This window comes from Danaus plexippus, chromosome 6, assembly GCF_018135715.1.
Source record: "Danaus plexippus chromosome 6, MEX_DaPlex, whole genome shotgun sequence".
In the NCBI taxonomy this organism is placed as follows: Eukaryota; Metazoa; Arthropoda; class Insecta; order Lepidoptera; family Nymphalidae; genus Danaus; species Danaus plexippus.
The window spans coordinates 5773281-5797721 of record NC_083540.1 but is presented as its reverse complement, the minus strand read 5'-3'; the positions used below and the strand labels follow the sequence as shown (position 1 = coordinate 5797721).

The 24441-nt window shown below is 31.3% G+C and overlaps 1 protein-coding gene across 4 annotated transcripts in view; it reads right to left on the bottom strand.

Annotated features, from left to right (window-relative positions):
• Window positions 1-24441, bottom strand: part of LOC116777489 (agrin-like) — a 126358-nt gene that overhangs the window by 5941 nt on the left and 95976 nt on the right. For all 4 annotated transcript variants that reach the window (XM_061529814.1, XM_032671057.2, XM_032671096.2 and 1 more), the window contains 21 exons: window positions 21954-21989; window positions 18901-19110; window positions 18378-18590; window positions 16687-16911; window positions 15999-16214; window positions 15682-15903; window positions 14091-14188; window positions 11885-11999; window positions 7029-7268; window positions 6464-6769; window positions 6192-6344; window positions 5576-5860; window positions 5242-5388; window positions 4816-4949; window positions 4156-4456; window positions 3377-3544; window positions 2478-2841; window positions 2170-2382; window positions 1706-2100; window positions 1383-1629; window positions 570-734 (listed from right to left, as the gene is read on the bottom strand). In XM_061529814.1, coding sequence (XP_061385798.1) covers window positions 570-734; window positions 1383-1629; window positions 1706-2100; window positions 2170-2382; window positions 2478-2841; window positions 3377-3544; window positions 4156-4456; window positions 4816-4949; window positions 5242-5388; window positions 5576-5860; window positions 6192-6344; window positions 6464-6769; window positions 7029-7268; window positions 11885-11999; window positions 14091-14188; window positions 15682-15903; window positions 15999-16214; window positions 16687-16911; window positions 18378-18590; window positions 18901-19110; window positions 21954-21989 — 4453 coding nt within the window. The remainder of the gene's footprint in view (window positions 1-569; window positions 735-1382; window positions 1630-1705; window positions 2101-2169; window positions 2383-2477; window positions 2842-3376; window positions 3545-4155; window positions 4457-4815; window positions 4950-5241; window positions 5389-5575; window positions 5861-6191; window positions 6345-6463; window positions 6770-7028; window positions 7269-11884; window positions 12000-14090; window positions 14189-15681; window positions 15904-15998; window positions 16215-16686; window positions 16912-18377; window positions 18591-18900; window positions 19111-21953; window positions 21990-24441) is intronic.

The window sequence follows — 24441 nt, the reverse complement described above, 5'->3', positions numbered from 1 at the left end:
TAAAATTTCGCTTAATATTTTTTAACATTATCTATACATTGGGCACTAAAATTCAATATAAACCTCAGATGGATAGGATAAAAGCTCATTAAGTCTAATTTTTTAACAATTACCAATAAAATTCAATGGAAGGTAAAACCATTAAATTTTACTATGGCACGTAAATAAACTGATTTCAACCGACCGCAATATTGGGTTGCATGGAAAAGGTTAACTGGATTGAATGAACTTTGATTGAATAATAAAATATTATTTCAATGCTCGCAATCATTGTTCATCGCATCAATATTAATAAAAAATGAATCCTTTTCATATTGCAAAAAGCATAAAAATTAAGAAAAAGTTATCTGAATAAGGTTAGTTAGATGCTTTAGGTTTTTAATTTTAATAATTATCAAATGATTAATGGACGAAAGAAGAAAGAAGTGAAATAGATTAAACTACTTTTTTTAAACTACGTTGCTTCAAGATTAAGGAAGTTGCAATATTAAGATGAGCATCGTCTATTGATCAAAAATAAATGTTTAACTTCCAAAGAGCAGAAGTTAGAAATCAAAAGAAGTACTTACGGCAAAGAACCAATAAATAGAGGGAGATTAAGCTCCAAGTGAGTGAGGGGTGGTGGGGAAAGGCCGCGCTGTACAGGCAACTGATCAAGCTGTAGACTACCATGTCTGCCAACTCGGCTTACACGAACGCGATGCCATTGCCCCTTAGTTATCGGTGTTGGGGAACTGCAAGACGCACCTTGTTAAAACTAGTTTTAGATCTGTGAATTCTTTGACTGACATTGAATGGAATTGCAATTTAAACTTCAAATCCACGTTGTATTTTACTTTGTAATCTTTGACATAAATCTTAAATTAAATGGCATAATTGTGAAACGTAAATGCAAAGGTAGCACAGATTTCATTCATTTTTTATTCATGTAAAATTATAAAGACTGACATCAAGTATAAAACTTTTTTTTATTAATTATGATTGAAGTATAAAAGTCACTTTTACATTATCTGTAAGCTTTAAAAAATAATTTAATTAGACATTTGAATTATATTGGACGGCTTTAAGTGCCAGAAACCTAAATTTATGGTAAATGGTAAGTGATGTATGTATTTAGACGCCTTTGTATTATTATATATTAGGGTACTAGGGTAGATAAATGTAATTTTCGATTTACCGAGGGAATGCTTAAGATGCTTAACTAATACAATTTATTATTAACGACGATAACAACCTTAGCTACAGCTATATATTTACATATGGATGTAACATACAATATTTAAACAAAAGAAACAAGTAGTAAATTGAGTTTAATTGATAAAGATTATTCGAGTCATTTAATGAATACTTAAACATAATTTTAAACCTTCAACCTTACTTACGTGATGTTTGCAATTCCACTTCCTAAATTATACCTAAACTGTAGATATCCATTAACCAAGTTAATCGCTATAAAATCCCCCTTGGCTTTATTTGACTGCCCGGTATAAAGAAGCATTCCGGAAAAACGGTTCGTTAAAAACCAAATTTCGATACGGAATGCTTTTCCCAAGCCCTCGAGCGGCGGTAACTCGATATAGCTAGTACCATTGAATTGAGGTGACCAAGTTTCATGGATAACATTAACATCTAAAAACAATAAGTTAAAAGTGGGCTTACATATATTTTTTTAAACAAAGGTACATGCAATGTATTTTTCTAATACCTTTATTGCAATTATTTCCATCGGATTCGATATTTCCCCCAAACAAACACCGACAAATATGTCCGCCGTCAGGACCAATATCACACAATAACCCCTCATCATATCCACAGGGATTGGATTCGCATGGATCTATTCTCTCGTTACAATTGGCTCCTTGAAATCCGAAAGGACAGCTACATGTATATTCAGTCACCGAACCTTCAACAGCCTGACACGTGGCCCCATTTCTACACGGCATACTCATACAAGGATTAGATTGACACTCTCGAACGTTTTCCATGGCGACAACTAATGAGTCTGGACGACCCAATTTCTTCGTTATTTGGTGCCGAATAATTCTCAAATATTTAATACAACCAATAAAACCATTTCGGGTTCCAATGTTTTCGAATACCCTAAAATAAGTATAATTAAAAAAAAAGTAATGAAAGTTACATATAAATTCTTTTTCTAATCATAGTTACCTCGTGTAATTACTTGGTACACTACCAATGAAGGCATCGTCCGCAAGATCTAAAGCTTTTAAGTTACCATCTGATTGTCCTGCTACATCTTCCATATCATCTACCGTCAGAATACCATCGCGGTGATATCTTTTAGCCGACACTTTATGATATTCGTTCAATGATATCTTTTCTAAAGATGTTAAAATTATAACTCCATTCCCAAGATTGTACCTAATTTTAGATATAGTATTAAAATCAGGTAAAAATATAACATAATAAATTATTATGGTAGTTGATAAAAAGTAAACATAATAGCGATGGCTCACCTAAACTCCAAATATCCGTTTACCAACGCTAGCGAAACAAAATCACCCGTTCCGTCGAGTTTCTGCTGATTGTACAATAAGACCCCATTTTCTGAGAATGCCTTAAATTCGATATCGATGTTCAACTTATGGTAAGCCTTCAGTGGTCTTAAGCGTATGTAAGACGAACCGACAAATGATGGAGTTTCGATGTACGTAATCGGTGGACCGTCTTTGATAAGTGATTCACAGTTCGAGCCGGTATAGGATTCGGAGCAGACACAAGTATAAGTGGAACCTGGCAAGTCAATGCAAGTTCCGAAATTATAACAAGGATCTGACAAACATGCACTGTATTCTTCTGTGGTTTCTTGAGGAAATTCTTCTGCAACAAATACTATACTAAAAACTCCGTCATACGTCTTTTCTAACTAAGTAATGTACAAAGTCCCCAAAAATTACTTTTTAAAATTCACAGTACTTAAAAACCTTAAATATAATATGATTATTTATTAAAGTCTATTCTTATATATATTCAATTATTTAATAAGGTGAGTTTAAAAAAAATAAAAATATTTGTAATTTATATTACATAATTTACATAATAAACTAGCCTACGTTGTTATTTAATATTATTTAAGCACTCAACTTTATTTATATTCTAAAATCCGTAAGCTTCATTCTATTATTAACAAATAATATTAAAAGATAACGTTAATATCTCCGTCACTACTAAACCGAATACCGAAATGAGATTATTTACACGATGAATTAGAAGGCATATAAAGTACACTGTCATATTTCTTGTGGTTTCAAGTTGATCTTTATATTTATAAGTACCTGGATTGCTATTTTATGGTGATTTTATTTGTAGTTAAATAAAAGTAAAAAAATATTTACAACATTTATACTGTACTTACCAATACAAGCCTTCCTATGCGCAGTGGGCGTGTAACCCGGACGACATACACAGCCACCACGTGCACAGAGAGCACCCGGCAAAGCTGCACAGTCTGCGTCTTCAGCACATAAGTCCCCAAGCAATGCTCCCACCGCACCCACTGTTGCTGTTGTCGCTGTTTGCGAACCTAAATGTTTCAGTGTATTCATTACCGTTTGCTAGATTTCATTTTAAAATAATAACCAAAACAAACGATTTTAACCTAAGTTCAAAATGTATTTATTAACTACAGTTTCATTATATCATAAAATAATACAGCAAATAAACTATTACAATAAGTCACGAACAACTAATAACTGAACAACAACAAATTCTCTATCATTATGTTGACCCAACAAATAAGTAAGATAAATCGGTAACAAAGTTAAAGATACGAGAAATAGTGTTACAGAATGACAAGGGAAACTCCTCACACAACCAGCCAAACTGTAATCTCTACAAAATTAACGTGATTAAGATGAATTGAGCTGTTACTAAAATACGAAAGTCAGTTGATTGTCTGCAAGTTAATTAATTCAGAACTACAAATTGCGGAACTTTGAATATCCACTCGTAAACCATAGCTAGAAATTTGTTCAGTATCTCATTAATTAGCATCACTAAATAGAAGACCACTATTATATAAATTCTAAGCGGATTTACACTTAGATTTATTTAATTTAAAATTTATAGGTAAACCTTTTGAATTAATTTATAAATTAAAAGCTTTTTTCTATAATTGTATTTATTTTTACTTACCTTTTACTTTCTGGCCCGATACAATGTTTTCAAAATCACTTGGAGTTTCTTTCCTTGTCCAATCATATTTATTGTAATATTTGTCAGGGTTAAGCAGATGCCTTGTAGACTTCGAAGCTGCTCCATCATCTTGTTGAGTGAACTGTATCGGTGAAGACGGTCGTGGTGGCCCCGCAGTTCCCGATGCTTCGGACAACTTGCAAGGACCAAATGCTTGAACGACAATATCCTCTTGAGTGCGACAGGCTTGCAATTTCAGGTGGCATTCTGATTCGTAAGTTTTACCGTCACTGCCGCAAACCTGTTGATTTTTATTGAAGTTTAAGTAGTTCGAGAGAATTAAGCTGGTAAAAGCTTTTACGTTTAAAACATAGTTCAGGAAAGCATCAAAGAGTATTCCTGAACCTGTTGCTTTACGACTCCGTAAAATGAAACCGCTTTCAATTCTCTTGTATTAACTTTATCTCGTGAATATATTTAGATGATTTCAGATATCTGTCTCCTATTACATCGGTCTACTTTGTCCACAAATCATTAAAAAATAATCTGATATATTGTACATAGGTATATATTTTGATATAAATATATCAAAATATATACCTATGTACAATGCTATAAGATTATTATCATAAAGATAATATAAAAGTAATTGGCTTTTACCATCATGTTAAGATCACTGTCAGGACAGTTGGCAGCAGCACACTCACACAACGCTCCACCCGTACGTTCTGTGCACACTGCTCCGAAATAACATGACAAATCCGCACATGACTCCACCGAACTGCCGTTTTCCGCTGAAATTACCTTATCTTATGCTTACCAAAACATTAACAAATAAAATTATACATTCTTTTTATACAACAAATATATACGGATTGGTGACAACATAAAAAAAAAATTATGGATAGATATAAAAGTCCATACATTTCTATTACCATTTCAAAAGGCCATGGGGGTATAATGTCATGATAAACATTAATATATTTTATTCTTTACCCACCCTCTGTATAGAAAGGAATAAATAAAATTCAGTAAAGGCAAGATCACGATATAAAAACCAATATATCAGGATTATCGCGTACTTACGATCGGAACAGCCGTTAGGTCCTAAGCGACGGCGATGGTCTGCGCACACGGTACACTTCTGACCCTGAACCCCAGTACGGCACACGCATCGACCGGTCATTTGCTCACAATCCTCTCTTACAGAACCAAATGCAGAACAACCGCATGCTAAACAAAATAGTGTAATATTTTTTATCTCAATTATTCTTTACTTTTCACGAGAGTGATTTAAGCTGTTTTAAAAATATTGCTTTAAAGAGGCTTGCTAAAAATTGTAATTTATAAAAACAATATAGAGGAAAAAAATTAAAGCAAAAAAATAATAAAAATATAAAAAGATTGTAACGATGCCTACGAATACATCCAGTATGTCCTGAGCCTATGCGAGGCAGACCCCAGTATCCAGGCTCACATCTATCACACTTAAGGCCCCCTACACCGGGGCGACATACACACTGGCCGCTATCATCACACCGATCAGATATTGACCCTAGGCGGTTGCAGCCACAAGTTGAAGTCGTAATTGGACAACCCTCTTCACCCGGGCCACTTGCTGCGGTCGAGCCATCTGAACAACAACCGTAGGCGCTCTCCGAACAGTGGGTAGTCGTCTTCCTTTCATCTACTTGTTTTGTGTCGTCTGCATAAAAATTCGTGAAAACTATGAATGAAGTTCTGACATGTAATATAAAACATGAGATTTTATTCAGCGACATTTTATAAGGTGCGAACAAAGGAGTTAAAGCGAAAACAGCTAGCGTGATTGTATCCAATTTATTCTTCGCTCCATATTCTTTTACCATCCTTTCTTCGTCTTTTTATCAATATACATTTGTGTCTCAGTATAAACTTATAAAAATATCTAATATTTATGAAACTAAATCTAGTAATTTTTTTTTTTTTGGTAAAAAATTGCAACGAGCATATCGTTTAAAATGTTCGTTTTTATTGTCGTTTAAAAAAATATTTACTTTTAGGGCAGCACTTTGCGGCGGTCAAAGTGATATGGCAGTAACTTCCAGCAGGACAGTCTTGACGATGGGGTCCGTTGCCGCAATCTATTTCAAGACCTGACGATTTGTCTATTATAGCTCTATTATTTCCGCAAGGTCTAACTTCCATACCTGTATACAAATAATATAAGTTGACAATATAGACATCAAAAAATAAAAAAAATGATTTTATATTAAATTGTTAGTAAAAAGAATTATAACTTCGTAATAATGATACTATGAAATCAAACCTTTACATAAATCCAGAGGTCTTAATCTAAGTTCCAACTGTTTTTGACAGCCTTCCTTCCGCATAGCGCATAAGCTTGGGTAAAGTCGAAAGTCAGAAGCGCAAACCGGAAAATATTCATCGTCGGCTGGACATTCAAATAAGCAAGAACAACGCGGATATCCGTCGTAACCAATTTCACAACTGGCGTCAAAGTCACAGCGGATATCGCGGCAAGCTGAAGGACTTGTCGTATCTACTTTCTGTGTCACTTCCACAATATCAGTTGAACTTTCATCGGCTTCAGTTGTTATCATCGCAGTCGTAGCTACGCACACCATGTCAAATGTTTGAGTTAGTAAAGCGGTAAAGCGAAAGTTAGTAAATTGATTGAGGGTTGGTCCTAAAATTGGATTTACTGCTGACATCCAGGTCTAATGACGGTCTAATTAGTAATGATGGTCTCATATATAAATAATATTTACCATAATGCAATAATTGCAGTTTTAGTTTTTAAAATTAATATTGCTATATACTACAAAGTTTTATTGGATTAGTTAAACAAATTATAATTGTTATAAACGTACTCATAGCTATTGGTGGAACCACTGCCAGCCTATCCTTGCAATCTCCATAAAAAATCACGTGAAGTTTGGTTGGAGGAGGAAGGTTACATGCTGCTTTCTGAAGTTCACATTCATTTTGATATGTTTGCATAGTGCTTCCACATACAGGTTCTCGAGGAGCACCGCTACAATCCGTAGGGCAAATACACTCTCCAGCTACACAATGAGCACCATAGGAGCACTGAACGCCATTGCAGAGAGCTATATAAATAACACAAAATTATTAAAATTTGCATAAAATGTATAATTTGTTTTACATTTAATTATAATTGGAAAACTTCTTTCGGAACAAGAAAAAAATCTCAGTTTCTATTGACAATAGTGAAGTAAGAAAAAAATAAATATTTTTTATAAAGATTCAAAAGATTTTCTGTACAAAATGGAAGCCTAAATCATAATCTTCCTAATTACACATAAATAAATTTTAAAAATTTATGCTATATTAATAAAAAAATTGATTACGAATTTTAAAAGCAAACATTGTTGTGTTTGTTTTATTTTTATTCCTTTATTCCATTTCACCGACCTGTATGTATTCGTATCAAATAAATAATAGACGCGTATTTGAATGCAATAATATAATTTGAAAAAATGAAAAAAGCCTTTAAAACTTCAATATGAAAATTTTATTCAAATACATGTCATCGTAAAAAGAAATTCGGTCGTATAAAGGTACCTGCACGCCAGATACAGCTGTGCGCTTTTTTAGTTTATCGCGCTCGAGAGAATTCTTAGAGAGCGATTATTTTTGGTGTATTTTTAATATAGTATTACTAAATGTAAAAGTTTCTATAAATGTACGAATACTAAGCAATCATGAAAAAACAGAACAATTTGTATTTTTAAGTTTACTCATCGCAAAATAAAACTTGTAATACAAAATATGAATATACTTTTCACGTTTCATATTTTGTTTAAAAACCATAAACTTAGACATTTTAAATTCACTAGCAGAAGAGTAAAAGTAATTAAGAAGAATCTTTGAAATATCATACGGAGTAAATTGGTGTAATTTAACTAATTAGAATTTAAATTAAATAAAGGCGTATGTTACCGTTACATAAGAAACTCATATAAAGAGTGAACAATGACTATAAACTTCCTTTTATAGGTTTCATATAATCAAAATTCTACCGTAATCTTCCGGCTCATTAGCTAATAGGTTTTAATACGTAAAAAATTACCAATAGAAAAACCATACGATAATGTTTTCCAGATGATTTGAAGAGGTATAGTTCAGAAGTGACGTATCAAAATGATTATGCTTAATTTGGTTCATTTTGGGATTTCGCCAAATATGGAACACTGTCATATTGCTTGGGTCTCAAACCCGAAACCATCACGCAACTTTTCGTAGCGTAGTTTTACTTATTTTAGTAATTAAATTAAAATAAAAAGGCGTAATTCTGTTTTTATGAATACTACTACTATGTAATTTTTTTTATTATATTCTATTTTTAAATAACATAAAATTGGACTAGAAACCCTCGTCCACAACAATAAAATACTATTGTCCTACTAAACCGTTTTGCTTACTGAAATAAGCGTTTTTGAGATCAAAATAAACTTGTCAGGACAACAATATGAATGTATAAAAACGTTTTATAAAACCTATTTTTTATCTCATTTATTAAAAAAAGACTTCTGTAGTAATATAAAAACAAACGAGTTAATATTTCTTTAATAATAATATTTTATTCAAAATCTACCTAATTTTATTTTATACGTAATACTAATATTGCAGTCGCAATTTATACATTAACAATATGCTTCATAAACGCGATAAAGTATTAATTATAGCATAAAAGAATAATAGTTCCAATTAGTAACAATGAAAATGTTCATATGTTTTTCAGACATTTATTTTGCTGCTGCAGGGTATTTAAACAAGCATTAAGCGTGTAGTAACACGTTTGCATTAACTGAACTATATCTAAGATAGAGGAACATTAATTTCATCTTAATTATAATTAAAGTACACTGAATTGCCACTGACTGTATGTAATGTAAATAACATGATACTGCACATAGAGTCACTATGCATGTTTGCATGCACGTATATTCATGTGCATTCTGCTCTGTTACTTTTAAATCGTTAAAATAATATAAATTTGTTATTTAGGAACAGGTACTGATTTATACAACAGTAGTCTCATAAAATTTTACTTAAATATATCACCAATTACTTGTTCATACGGAATAAACAAAACACTATTTCATAAAGCAGGTTGAACTTTCATTATTATTATATAAACTGACATTAATAATTCAGTTGAAAATTGCAACAACATTTTAATGTTGTATTGTTTTGGACACACAAAATAACACAAAGCAGAACGAGGGCTACGGAGTGCTACGTGCCACCCGTAGCAATAAAAATGGAATATTTACGATCTTATGCTATGGCAACAAAAACTTTTACGAAATACGGTGCCAATAAAACTAATACTATTTAACATTCATATCCCAGAAAGTGAAATCCCTTATATGTCCTTTTTTATTTGGTAATTTGTTGCAAATATTAAAATATATGAAATATAAAATCTCATTCACTTTTTTATATAATTAAATGAAATTTAATAAGCTGTAATATTTATCGAGTTCTTGTTAAATTTGTTTTTAAGATATCTTAAATGTTAGATTCCTATTTCCTTTTTTTTTCATTTTAAGCATTAAAAAGTCCTGACTAATCAAATACTATATAATTATTACAATGAGGAATTATTTTGTGTCGCACCATACTTCTTTATTTTGACGAATTTCATTCATTCACGACCGTTATCCTTTGAGAAATCTAATTTACATTGGGGACTATCTAATTTCCGCATTACCTATGACAGAAATTCAACGGCAAAATTTGTACTTATGACGACCGTTTTGTTTGAATGTGTAGAGATGTTAAAAATGCTTTAAATAGCTTTATAATTATCATTTTTAACGTGTTTCGTGCTCAACCGCAATTAGCGAAATTATCACGTAATATCACAAAACAAAGTCAAATTATTTCTGGAAAATTACCCTTAGTACTCATAATAAGTCACCAAGTTAATTGTAAATGTAATTTTTTCTGTGGCTTGCTATGTAGAAAATCTCATTATTATTTTTTTATTATCTTTAACATTTTTTTGTTTATCTGACGTGTATGTTTGTTTTTGTAATATTAATTTTATAAACCTTATTTTCACGTCAATGGACTGACGTTTTGAGAAGTAGCAGGTAGAAGTGGATTGCCCAGAACCACGTCTCCCTTTGACGCACTAGACGAAGATATGCTGACTTAATTGATGATATTTTTACTAATGAATTTATACCTAAAATTATTTATGGTTTATCTAACTTTGTATCTTTATTTAACAGAGGTGCAGGTACTTTTTAGTGCAGTTAAGATCTTTAAACCATTATAATCTTAGTGATACCGTATCGACTTAAATTTTATTTATCCATATATTATCCATGTATGTTTATGTATTATTAATTTCCGGCTTCTTCAAAATTTGACGGCATAGGACCGCCTTGAAGCATTTCCAGTCACCACAATTCCTGCTTTGACCCTGCATCTTGTGTTCACTACAGGCTATGTTCCAGTCCCATGCCTTGTGTTTTCTAATCCTAACTCTCGTCTCCTCGAAATATATCCTCCAATACTGTAAAACTCATTTTCTAAAAAAGAGTCAGTGAAAAATTACAAAAACCCTTAAGCCACTCGTTTTTCTACTGCCTACTAAAGCCTACATATTAGATAGTAATCCTCTTGATAATAGCATTCTCGTATTGCCTGTAGCGCCTTATCATTAAATACCTGATATTTAGATATCTAATTTACCTGATATAAGCCTCAGATACATTAATTCACCACTAAGCCCTCCTGGCAATTAGTTTAGTTATGGTAAGTCTTATAAAATTGTAATAAATTAAAGCTATTATGGTCACATAGAATAAATCATCTACTCCTATCTAATGAGAAGACTTAAATAAAACTTCCAGAGTGTTACCATAAGGTAAGTTTCAGTTAAAGAATAAAGCCGACTTACACCACGACAGATTCTAATACTTTGTTTAATATGTAATATCATCCACTGCATCACAATTTTAATAACAAATATTTCAATAAATGCAAATCGTTCATACATTAGGATTTTATTAATACTACTTATTGCAACGGACGAATTAGGTTACATTTAAACTAAGTACAAAAGCCTACGTTACTGCAACTCCAATTATAATATATCAAACTGGAGCTTGTAAATCAATCCATCGAATGTAACACAAGGGTCACTTCCATACTGCACAACGCTGCAATTATATAAATTTAGTGCCAGTCAATTCTGTCAAAACGTAATGGACCGTGTATTATTAGGTACAGCTTGACACGAGCTGGGAAATATATTTATGATAAAAAATTTATTTCAAAGAATGCTATCCACAATTTTACAGTTTGAACATACAGTAGTATATATGGTAAAAATATATAGAACTATCTTCATACGAAGGAAAACATTCGCGAAAAATGGGGAAATAATGTTCGTATGACTTATCCATCATTTTCTGTTTTAATAAATCTGACGTGAATGTTGGACAAATTATAAAATATACATTCATATAAATGAATCATGTTTTGGTCAAGAGGTGACTTAAAAAAGCAAACTTGAAACGTTTAACATAAAAATTATAAGTACAACATATGTAACGATCTGAGCTTACAATTCGTGGACTTCTTAATGCCCTTTTAGACCTCGAAAGGTTCATCGTCTACTTGTATTACAGAAATATATATGCAAAATCGGCAAAAGATCCTTAGTAATTCAATTAGGACTCACCACAATCTCCACTGTAGGCCGACCGCAGCTCGCTCTGGTCGCGACACGCTGTCAAATCGAGCTCACATTGTGACTGATAAGTCTGGCCGTCAGTACCGCATACGACGTCTGATTCCTATTTTAAATTAAATTATACTTCTTCAAAGATTGCATATACAAAAAACATTTTTTAATAATTTGGAATCGCAGTGCCTTTCATTCGTACTGACAATTAACCTAAATTACAATTTCATTTTATGTGAGTTTCAATAGTTATTACGTATCAACTTAGTATATCAAAATAATCCACAGGGAATATAATGATCGTTTTCACATAAATAGCAATTAGTGAAACGAACCGCTTCATTGATGGGAGTTTAAATATTTAGAACATAGAATAGTTATTTCATTAAAAATTCTACCTATAAATAACTAATGGCTGTTAAGCGATGAAATATTAATTAAACTTATTTGATAGCGAAAAATAAATGTAACTATTATAAAATGGTTAACTCAGTAATTTTCTTAATTGTAAAATTCGTAAATGAATCTACTAAGAATTGAAATTTAGACATTACACCTCAAGACCCTATTGCATTATTGCACTCTAAAAATAAAATAAAAAAGAAATGAAATAAGTAATCCACCTCAGCGGGTAAAGCTCTTATCAATAGGTCACTGAATAATAAATAATGAATGTTATTGATCTATATTTTATACAGTTTTATATTTTCATTTAAAACTCCAATTCAAGATATGCGGTAAATGTTTTTATATTGATTGATAAACATATAAACAATGTTATTATTATTTAATCAAAATAGCCTATAACTTAATAAACAATCGGTGGGATACACAATTTATGGATATATAGAGAAAGACCAATAAATAATAAACTAAAATTTGTAACCCTGTAAGCTAACAATAAAGAGAGTTAACGATATAAAAAAATAGAAATCTAAAGCTTTTTTATGTTCATTAGCTTGAGAATGATATGAGCATTACATTCAGTAGATTATAAGATATACGAGTACTGCAGAAAGGAACGAGGATAAAATTTTGAAGAAGTCGAATAAAAACTTTGCAATTTAAAAAAATGGTTATTTTAAAAACTTTATAAAGTTCCATATATACTATAAGAATGCGGCATACTTTGCGCATAGAATGTATGACATGTACATGCGTAAATATTGTATAAAGGGTAGTCGACTTTATGAGGAAATAGTAACAGATGGTTTTTGTGCTGGATATACATTTTTGTGGCATAATTTTGGAAAACACATGGCATATCTAAGTTATAGATGCTAAAATCAATAACCGAAACATTTATATGTATGAAGGTACATATATGAGTAACCTAAATAACATTTTTGAATTATGAAACAAATTTTGTGATATACCATTGACATTTTTACCGTTAATTAATTTTTATTGTTATAATTTCAGCTTCATCTAATGGTAAGAGCAATGATTTTTTTACATCATGATTCGATTATGTAATGGTTAATTATATATCTCCGCTATAAATACATAGCGGATGTAGGATTAAAGTGAGTAGATTGATTTGTACTCACTTTTTATACTTGATATTTCTATATTACATAGAGTTGTGGAAACAGTAAAGGACATGTAGCTTTAGCTTTTATATCTTTGATTTTTTCATATATGATGGTTTTAAAACTAGCGAAAAATAATTGGCTGAGAAAAGTTATGTCAATCACAAGCTTACATAGTTTATTACACATAAAATAATAATTAGTATGAAATAATATGAATAATTTAATAATATTCAAGGACCAAAATAAATGTACGTAATGTCATAACTCAATTTTATAAATCCGTATTAGGCGTCCCTTTTACGATCCGTTAATAACCCTAATTGTATGTCCCGTAATCATTCATTATTTAATAATCTTCATAACTCCTCCTTTAAATTTATTTTAAACCCACTTGGAGGACATATAAATATGTAAAATTACGGATCCTTCGGCCTCTACTGAGTATTGGCTATTTTGTTTTGCAATTGTTAGTGTAGAAGATTTCGGTTATTCAGTATTCACAACAAATCAAATTTAAATCCTGATATGACCATAACAATTAAAAAATGCTGAGCATTTAACATATTATGACCTTTGATTAAGAAAATGTCATGATTGTCCAATCGATCATATTATCATGATTATTCAAATAGGTCATTAAAATAAAAAATAACACTTTAAATTATTACCTGCGCTGTGCAATTGTGGTTGCAGTGGCAGATTGGACGGCCTGTTTCGTCCATTTCACAAGTCCCGTCGCCCATGCACATAACATCAGCACATGTTTCTACATAACATAATCACAATTAGTACCTCAATTACAAAAAATATAAACAGAAAAGAAATATTTTAAGACTAAGCTGGTATTAATAAATTTAAATATTAAAGAATCCATTTAGCAAATATTTATAATTTTTATCCTGAGTCCCCCAGTATTCTCGTTTATAATTTATATTTTAAGACCGCGTGTTTAAGCAATTCTCTAGGGGATTAAAACGAGGGCTTAATCTCAAACCCGGGAAAACAGATCGTAGTAAATGATTTTCTAAGTGCGAAATTGAAATCCTCTCAAAGAGATTTCATTAAAATATGAAAGCGATTATAAGGAGACATCGCTGTCCAATATTGATTCAATAACCAATAAGATTCCGTAAAATTAATCCTTTGCCTTCTTTCCATTAATCTGTGTCTCTTTTAATTATTCACAAAGGCAGTTTTAATCTCTAATTGACATTTCTATCAGAAAACAAGAGCCTTATTAATAATCATTCTATTAGCATGACAAACAAAACTTTCAATACTTTCTTGAATATTTTAAAGCCAAGGGTCGTATTATTAATATTAGTAGTAATATTCCTATATTAATTAGTACGAAATAAATTTGATTGAAAAGGAAAAATATAGTGATAACTATTACTTCAAGAGTATAATGACTTCATAAACGACGATGTAAAAATATACCTAAAATATATAAGTTATAACTTTTCTTCAGAAATATAAGTTGTAAGACTTCATCGATTAGATATTAAAAAATAAATCCTCGTGAAAATATTTATACGGCAAAGTATTCTTCTTGCTCTTTTTTGACAACTTTATAAAAGAAGAAGACTTTCATCGCTGGAAATTGATTGCGATTTTTCTATAAAAGGAATTTTATAATTGATTTCATCTTTACCTTCAAATAACGCTTTTAGAATCGTTGAGTTGAATAACTCATGGAAATTTTTTGCGCTGTATATGTCTAATGAAATGGTAAAATGTACATAATGCATATATGGGCAAAATTATTAGTTTTTTTTAATACATGGTTAATACCTTTGTTGTTTTTATTTGTAATACTTAATTAATAAGTACAATGAATTAGTATTTCAATATGAAAAAGCGCTTTATCTAGTTAATTATAGTATGTGTCTGTGAATAGAACTCTCCTTTGTTATATCAAATACAAAGTTCACCCTAAGGGTTGTTTTAGCAAGCCTGCACCAGTATTTGCATTTAACTAGTTAAAATAGTTGGGTTTATGGTTATATAATCACGCTTGTTCTGCAAGCGACTTACACACGCATGAAGTGTGAATAATTTACTAATTAAAATGTATTTACGCTTAATGTAATGTAATTGGAATGGAAGTCAAGCAAGTATTGGCATCCCAAACCTTTAGTTTTAATATCAAACAAAATACTTTAAGCTATCACCTGAAAGAGTACGTAAGACATCAAGTAGCTAACAAATTGTAAACAAAAATATTGTGAGTTACAAGTACTAGTCAACAATACTCACGGCAAGTGCCGTTATAGAGCACCCGAAGCTCTCCCTCCTTAAGACTCTCCTGACACGCGTGCATACGCATTTTGCACTCGCTCCCGTAAGTGTTGTGGTCAGATGCGCAAACCGGAGAGAGAGTTGCATCGCATACTGGACACGAACAGTGAGCAGCGCCGCTGCGAGTCACACATGCTCCACCCCAAGGACAAGTTGCACGTGCGCATGGATTTTCCAGACCTGATTAGAAGGATCAATATAAACATAAACATAATTGAATAAAAAAAAAATTGGTACTTTAAATTACAAACCCTAACTCACTAAATAATACTTACCACAAGCTCCCATATAAGCGACCCGCACATCTCGGTTTTCCAAACATGCTGTTCGCTCTAATAAACAAGGGCTTGCATATGTGCGATCGTCGCTTCCACAGACTGGTCGCAGAACGTCTTCACATTCTGGGCCACAGCCACATACAGCTACACCTCGTGCATCCAATATGCAACGCTCTCGGATGCCACACTTCACAGATTCGCAGGGATGTTGAGCTTAATGTGACAAATGAACAAAAAAGTGAGGATGTAAATATATCGTGATTAATAGAAAAACGAGTCACATAGGTTAAACTACAATATTGAATCCTAACCACCTGAACAATATTATACACATCAAAAGTCAATGTCATTTTGTTCTTAACTGATAGACAAAAGATAATAATAACTTTTCGAAAATTAAGTTAATAACTTCAGAAAATTAAATTATTTCGTTGCTATCACAATTGCTTTTGGGAAGAGTACGCTTCGATGCTCGTGTCCAATTACTTTCTTTAGAACAAAATGTCTCTTGTACAAGGCTATCATAGCGAGGCCACTTTACTTTTCAAAATAAAGATCTAATTTCAGATTCCAGTAATGTGAAATTGAGGTAACTGGGGTAACAGGTTTTTCTTATAACGTATCGACCATGTAATTGTATTAAAAATTTACACCCTATTGTATTAGTGTATCTTTAAATACTTACCTGAGGCACACTCTCCTCTATAAGCTATCGAAAGCTGCTGTCTCGTTCTGCATGATTCTCTGCGAAGCGAACACTCGCTAGCATAGTCCTTGAAATCTGAACCGCAAACTGCCGAGCCTGGTCGAACGATTAAGTTACAAGGTGGACCACACCTACATACTGGTGCACGAACTTCATTCAGTTGACATATTCCTCCATCAACGCATTCATGTTCCAGGCAAGGATCTGTTAAAACATAGTATAAAATAACAAAACTCTTATCTCGAAGTTTACAATATTTTTTTACTGTATATCAGAAGTCATTGGAATTTTCATTCACTTTGCTGGAATCAATAAAGAAAATAGTCCCCAGACACGTCACATCAGCCTCGAGGAATAACAATCCAATCAGCATGTGGTCGTTAAATCAAAAGTTTAAGACATTTCCCTTCACAAATGTATCCTCTAAGACCCGTTAGCATAGAAATTCTCGAGTCTAAAAATGCTTTGCGAGTAGATGTGAGTGTGAGTATGAATGTAAGGTCACAAGTGGGGCTTTTAATATTTTAGCATACAGTAGTTTAATAAATTAGTATTTTGTCATTTTTATTCTTTCATTTCACAATTTCTTTAAATATATGTATTTTGTAATAATTTAAAATATATATTGTATTTTAAGTCTGTAATGCGATCTTCATATTTTCATAGTTACATCATTAAAATAAAATGCAACATAAAGATAAACTATTTAATAAGAGTAAAGAAGCAAGATTGTAAAGTACACAGTAAAATTCACAAAGGAAGTTGGAATGTGCGGGCATTTGGACTCGTACAAATTCAGTCCAGATCGAATGTTCCGGGACAAGTTTTGTGAAAAGGGTTCACAAAAGTACGTAGATAGAGCAAAGGAGATTAAATTACTCTCAAAGAAAAGAATTTCACTAACTCGTTTTATTTGTATTATTGAGAAATATATTTTATTATATGTACTTGTATTTAATTGAATGTCAGAAGAGTAAATGTGAAGAATATGCTTATATTAATTTATTTGTTCTCTTCATACAATTATCAAATGAAATTTTATAAAATAAGACACCTAAGAAAATATATAACAAAAAATATCTACTCAGGTTTTCTGTATCATCATGTATAATCTTTAAAACAGACTGATAAAATTCATTAATATATTTATTATATTTATAATTCAAAAGCACGAATGAAATATAACCTAAAGGACATTAAAACATTAAAAAGTTTTTAGAAAAAGAAAAACTTTATCAACAAATGTTCTACACCTTTCAACTTTTTCAAAAGTAATCATTCGATTTTTATTTAAACACAAAACTACTCAACCAGAAGTGAAGTAGTTATAATAAGTACTGAAATGAATTTTTCTATTAGCTTAATGAAGTGAATCTGCAGACTATATTTCTTTTTTAAATATTTGAACCCAGATTTTACAATTATTCCTCGTGAAGTTAATGAGGACGGCATAAACTTCCTTGGGACAATAATATTGACCCTTTTTGTCCTCACCACCGTTATTACAAACCAACTCTGGGAAAACAAATCTCAACGATGCTTTCAAGCTTATGAAGGGTTTCAGATAGTTAATTATATCTGTAGCATTAATGAAATATATCTTTATTTAATTTTTTATTACGTTATACATTTTTCAAACTGTAGAGCTGTAATATAAAAATTCCACTTACCACATTTGCCGTGATACTTGATAGTGATGTTTATCTGATTGTCACAAGCGTGCTTATCCAGATGGCAAGTAGATGGATACTCCCGGCCATCGCTGCCGCAGACGGTTTTTCGGCGTTGACAATTACGGGGACACCGACATTCCGCGTTGCCATAGGTAACTACGCATCTCGCACCAGTGGGACAGGTAAGTCCGGAACAAGGATCTCCCGCTTCTGTAACATATTATGATCTAAATACTGGAATTACATACTTCTAATAATCAAAAAATTTGACCACAACTATAAAATAAATTAAAGTGAATCACAGTATATATATATTTAACAAATTTATTGATTCTATGTTAAAAGAGACAGATCGACCAAATTTGTATTTTATGAGATGTACTAAATGTATATAAATAAATTCGTGGCTATAAATTTACTTTTCTCATTTATTTGCTTTAGAAATTCAACAGACACTTTATATTTTTATTCCAAGACTACATTTCATTTTGAATATCATACAAAATACTGGAACACCTACCACATTCACCCTCATGCTTGACGCGTAAATTGAGCCTTCGCTCGCAGGCTTCTTTACGCAAAAAACAATGGTTACGGTAAGTTCTTCCAGCGGTGGAACAAACGGGTGACGCAGAGGACGGACAGGAAGTGGGACAAGCGCAATGGGCGCGTCCGTCGCCTAATGACACACACTCTGCGCCCCATCGACAAAATGTCTTCTCACAAGCTTCTGTTGAATAAATATTTTGCTCATATAACTTGTTCTTTCATAATGTAAACTTAACTGATTAATATTATTTGTTTATTATTTTAATTATTTTTTTTATTTGAAGTACTCAGTTATCATATTTTAATCTTACTCCATATTGTGAAAAAAATAATAATAATATTTAATTTTACATCATCGGGATATTTGTTGTTTCCCTAAAATAAATATTGTAAAATAATTATTATTTAATCGCTCGTTGGAATGATAATTATTATAGAACGACGTGAGAGATTTCGTTTAAACTAAAATGTTACGGGACAACATTTACGCTTTAACAGTTAAAAATACGCAAATAAATTGTTGCATTGCAACGATTTCATCATGAAAATTTTGATTTAAAATCAATAATCAATTCTACATTACTTATAGCAGTCATCCATTAAATCAAATTTGCTCAAAAAAAATTGAGTGGAATATAAATCAAGCTGAAAATATTTTCAAATAAATAACGTGGATTGAAAGAAATGATTATGGAAGTAAGCATTGTGGAATTTTACAATTCCCAATCTTCTACCTGAGAAGACTCAGCCGTGACTAAATTATTAAGGTGAACGAAAATAAGATGCGAATATCTGTTAAACCACCGCATTGTGTCAGGAGGCTTTGGGATTACCGATCTCTATCGCCTAGTTAAAATTCCAAACAGATTGTCGAGTGCAAAGTCACACAAGGCTTTAAGGAAAGTTAATTTACAATTTTCTTGTGTATCTCAAAATCAAAAAAATTTATAAGTTAAGTTTAAGTTTTTTAACATTTTTATTTTTAATCTATACTAATAAATAAAATTTAATGTTAGTTTGTAATTTCAAACCAACAGTTAATCAATAAAACCTGCATATGAAGGTATATACGATACCTTCATAAATACTTCAATTTCTAAAATTTCTGTCAATCTGTCTATTTGTTCTGACGAATCTCTAGAATTGCTTAGCTGACTTTGACTGAAAATTCACTCTCAGATAGGTAAAAAATAAAGAGAAAAGGTTACTTTTTAAGAAACTTTAAAAAGAAAGTTCTCTATTTGACTATATAATTGTAACGTTATGTCTAATTTTCAAATAGTTTTTTTATTATTTGAAATGGTAATTTTCACAGGTGATTCTCTGACACCAAATTAGGATCTCGTAAAGGTATGCACTGGAAATGGAATGAAACCTTGAAAGGGTGAGAACGTGTACTCAGGATACAAGGCGGTTTAACGTTAGAGGCTAGTATAAAATAGCTGGTATTCAATAAACAATCCTCAGCCTCAACAACTCTTAGAATCTTGTGCCAAAACCATATTAAATGGAAAAAAAATAATAGATGACATTTTCAAGAAATATGACGTAACTTTGTATGATGTGGAAATCCATCGGAAAAGTAGTTGAAGAGATTGAAATCTGTCTCATCACATTTTAACAATTTTTTATAGGATGAATTCGAAAATATACTGTATTAAATAGTAATTGAAAATTGATTTGTAAGGAATAAAAATTATTTTTGACATAATTAAAAAAAAATTACAGTCGTATTAAAAATGGCATCCGTTTCTGAAATAGACCCTTGTGAATTATAAATTTTTTTGTACTGCTCTCTATAAAGTTACATTTATTATGTGGAAATTTATCAAAAATCAAGATTAAACCAAGAATTCATTTCCTTGGGCTTATAAACGCTGTTGAAACCAACAGAAAAATCCGCTTAGGGAAGCGAAAGCAAGCGGAAATAACAATTTTGAAAGAAACAAACAAAATTCTAGAACGCGAATCGCTGTAGACGCCAGATATAAATGAAGACAGGAGGGGAGATAAAAATGATGGCGGATGCTCCGTGAATTGAAGAAAATTAGGATATTCACCGCGCGGCTCTTTCAGGCACGTTCAAACTGGTTTATTCGCAGTAGACTCTTTTTGGTAAGTATTATCAATATTACTTTAATCTGTTTATTTTGAATAAAATGTTTTAGCTCATAAGAAGGGGACTAATTTCAAAAATACTTTATATTTAATTAGTAGACAATTCAAGTAAATGACTACACATCATTGGTCACTTTCAACTTATACTTGTGTCTATTAATATTAATTAATATTGTTGTAAGTTGAATATGTTTAATATTTTTATTTATTTCATATATAAATTGATTCTTTTGAGAAAAACGAAAAATAAAAGTAGTATTCTTTTTTAAAACTATAGTGTCGTATGTACTTTTAAAATGAAATGTCAAAATAAATGTGAAAATGTCATAAGGTAATGTGAAATAAATTAGTTGCAAAACATTAAAAACTAAAATATTGTCATATCATATTTCAGTATCGCAATAAAATTGAAAAAAAAACCTATTCTAAATATGAAGTCTTATCAAATATTGACTTTTTTGTATCGGATGCATACCGTTCAGCTTGGATTCCATAACGTCAAAATAAACATACCAAAAAATTTTGTAAAAACTAATTAACTTAAATTAAATATCCTCACATTGTCTATTTAAACTCTGTTACAAAGCATTTTGACTTTCGTAGTTGGAACCCGTACGATGTGAACGTGTAGACTAAAGATAAGAGCGACAAAGGGACACACTGAACTTCCTAAAAACCGTTGTGATTTAATACACAATTTTAGAACTTATCAAGAAACTTCAAAAACACAACATATATAATATTTATAAGTTTGGAACTAAGCAGAAAACAAGATAAATTGAATAATTGAAATCTGTATAATATAATAGATAGTTAGTGATTTTAAATAGAAAATAAGTCCACGTCGTAACCTCGCTAAGTAATGTGCTTGTAAAAAAGATTGTCGTAGTGATTTATCATGCTTACCTTCAGGAGCAGGTGGACGAGGTTGATAATGTAAATCTGTAACAAAATTTTTTTAAATTAAATTAATGAATAAAATTCAAACACACTTAATGCCGACGTCGCTAAAATAGCAACATTTTGACAAAATCATTCATTGAATCGCTCTGTCCATTTGTAAATCCACTCGCTTTGTTATTTAGAGTAGAAACCACAATAATCTAATTATTAAGCTAACCCATATACACCGCAACAGTTTAACTTTACTATTTCAGTTCTATTAGTTTTTAGTGCTAGTTGCATCTTATGTGTACTGTACCAGCAAACATACAGATACAAAAGTTGTAACAATATTATTCCTGTAACAGAACGACGTTTCTGGACTAAATGTTGATTGGTTTAGCCGTTTTTGTAAGACAAAAAGATTTTTTCGTCTTTCTAAATCGTTATCTTTGTTAATCTAATGTGTTACAAAAACATTTTCACGTAAATAGTTACAAATCTATAAATATAAAACAAAAGAGGCCGCTGATACCAGTGGTCACAGGCCGCCGTGTTGAGGTGCCATATTGTTTTATTGCAAATTGGTTAGACGTACCTCCTCTGTCCTTTACATATACGAGGCTATTAAACAACGGCCGGTGTTCAGTCACGTATTAAACGAATCCAATAGCTGCACAATGTTAGACCGAGAACGGGAATCGACTCTCATGACACGTAACTAAAGTTCGAAAAAACGTTATGCAAATATCAAACTCCATCCCCGCATTCCGAACCATAGCTATGTAATCTAAATGTTTGCCAAAAACTAAAGCATTTTAACAACTAACGTTCTCTACTCGGCTACTAATATATGGATACATGGCAAGGCATTATGTTAGTAATTTTATACTACCGTGATAGCAGTTAAGGTACATAAAATTTTAACTTTGAAATAAAGTGTTTATATAATACTGGAAAACGCAAAGCACTTTGTATTTTAGTACAAACCCACTAACAATATATTTTAGTTACCATTTTTTTCGTCTCAACCTTCCCCGAATACACTATGTTACACATTTTGACGAAAATATAATATAATCATGTAGGAAACAAATACATACATATTTATTCCAAATAGTCTCTCATCTGAACTACATGGCCCGATTTAAAAATTACGACTAAATCATTAATGATTACATTGACAAAGAAGGATTTGAAATATTTATTGAAAATAAAATCATATTAAAATCTCGATTCTAGTTACAAGATAAAAATATATTTAGAATATCGATGCTGCTAGCATTTCTATTGAATTGGAGATTAAATCCGGAGGAGACGCAACAGGAAACTGAAGTAGTATCGATTTACAAGGAATCATGGCGACTACAGAGCCGCAACAAATTGAAATTGATATCATCGGTGGGCAGCCACCGGATATTACGGGTGTCAAGCGCAATCACGCACTTACCTGCGTTCTGAATCTTTAAATGTTTGGTACGCTTCTTATATCAACATAATGGAAGCTATAAAACACACAAAACGTTTTTGAAATACATAAACACTAACTGTACACAACTAGTTAATCTGTTTAATATTATATCACTGAAATTATGACTAACGTGTTGTGGGATGTAACAGAAATGAAAACATAACTCCGGTGAGACAGGAAACAATCCAGACGTTCTTTACTTTCGTTTCCATTTCAAACCTTATAACTACTACATTATTTATTTCTTCTTCTTTTATATATATAGAGCAAAAGAATTATGAAAATATAAAGCAATTACCTATATTCTCAGAAACTTCAAATGTTTTTGCAAGCCGTTTATTATCTATCGTATACTCTTAAATTAATCGATTCAAACCATAATTATCATAATGATATATATTAATACACTTAAGTTATGTCTGTGAACTTCGGATGAAATATTTCATGATCCTTTTAATATGCGGTGACTAGGCGTTGCTTATTAGGGTAAAAACCTGCGTGTCAAGGGAACGTTAGTCAATTTTATTCATGTATAAATTATAGCTTTATACTCAATAATTTTATTGTGCTGGACCAGAGCGTAGCGGCCGGCATGATTTTTTAAATTAACAAAAACACTGAATGTAGAAAAATACTTTTATGAAAATGGAGAATAAATTTTAAACACAATATATATTTTTTGTAATTAAGTATAACCCGTAGTTTTTTATAACCAGAAAGAGACAATCAAACTAACAGAATGGGTATTTCAATCAAACCCATAAATATTTTTTGTTTTATCTAATAAAAGAAACGGAATGTACGTATTTAACTATAGGATTATTATTTATAATTCCTCTTCAAATATAACATTAATGATATACATATGGAGCTGACGTAACTGATTAAAATAATTTCTTACGCACTAATAACTTTTACATGATGTTATTTTGTATAACGGAATTTAAACTGCCTAGACGAATTTCCTGATACACTAAATATTTCAAATTCTGTTCATATAATCCGCAAGAATTTCGTGCTCAGATAGCGTGAAAATTAATC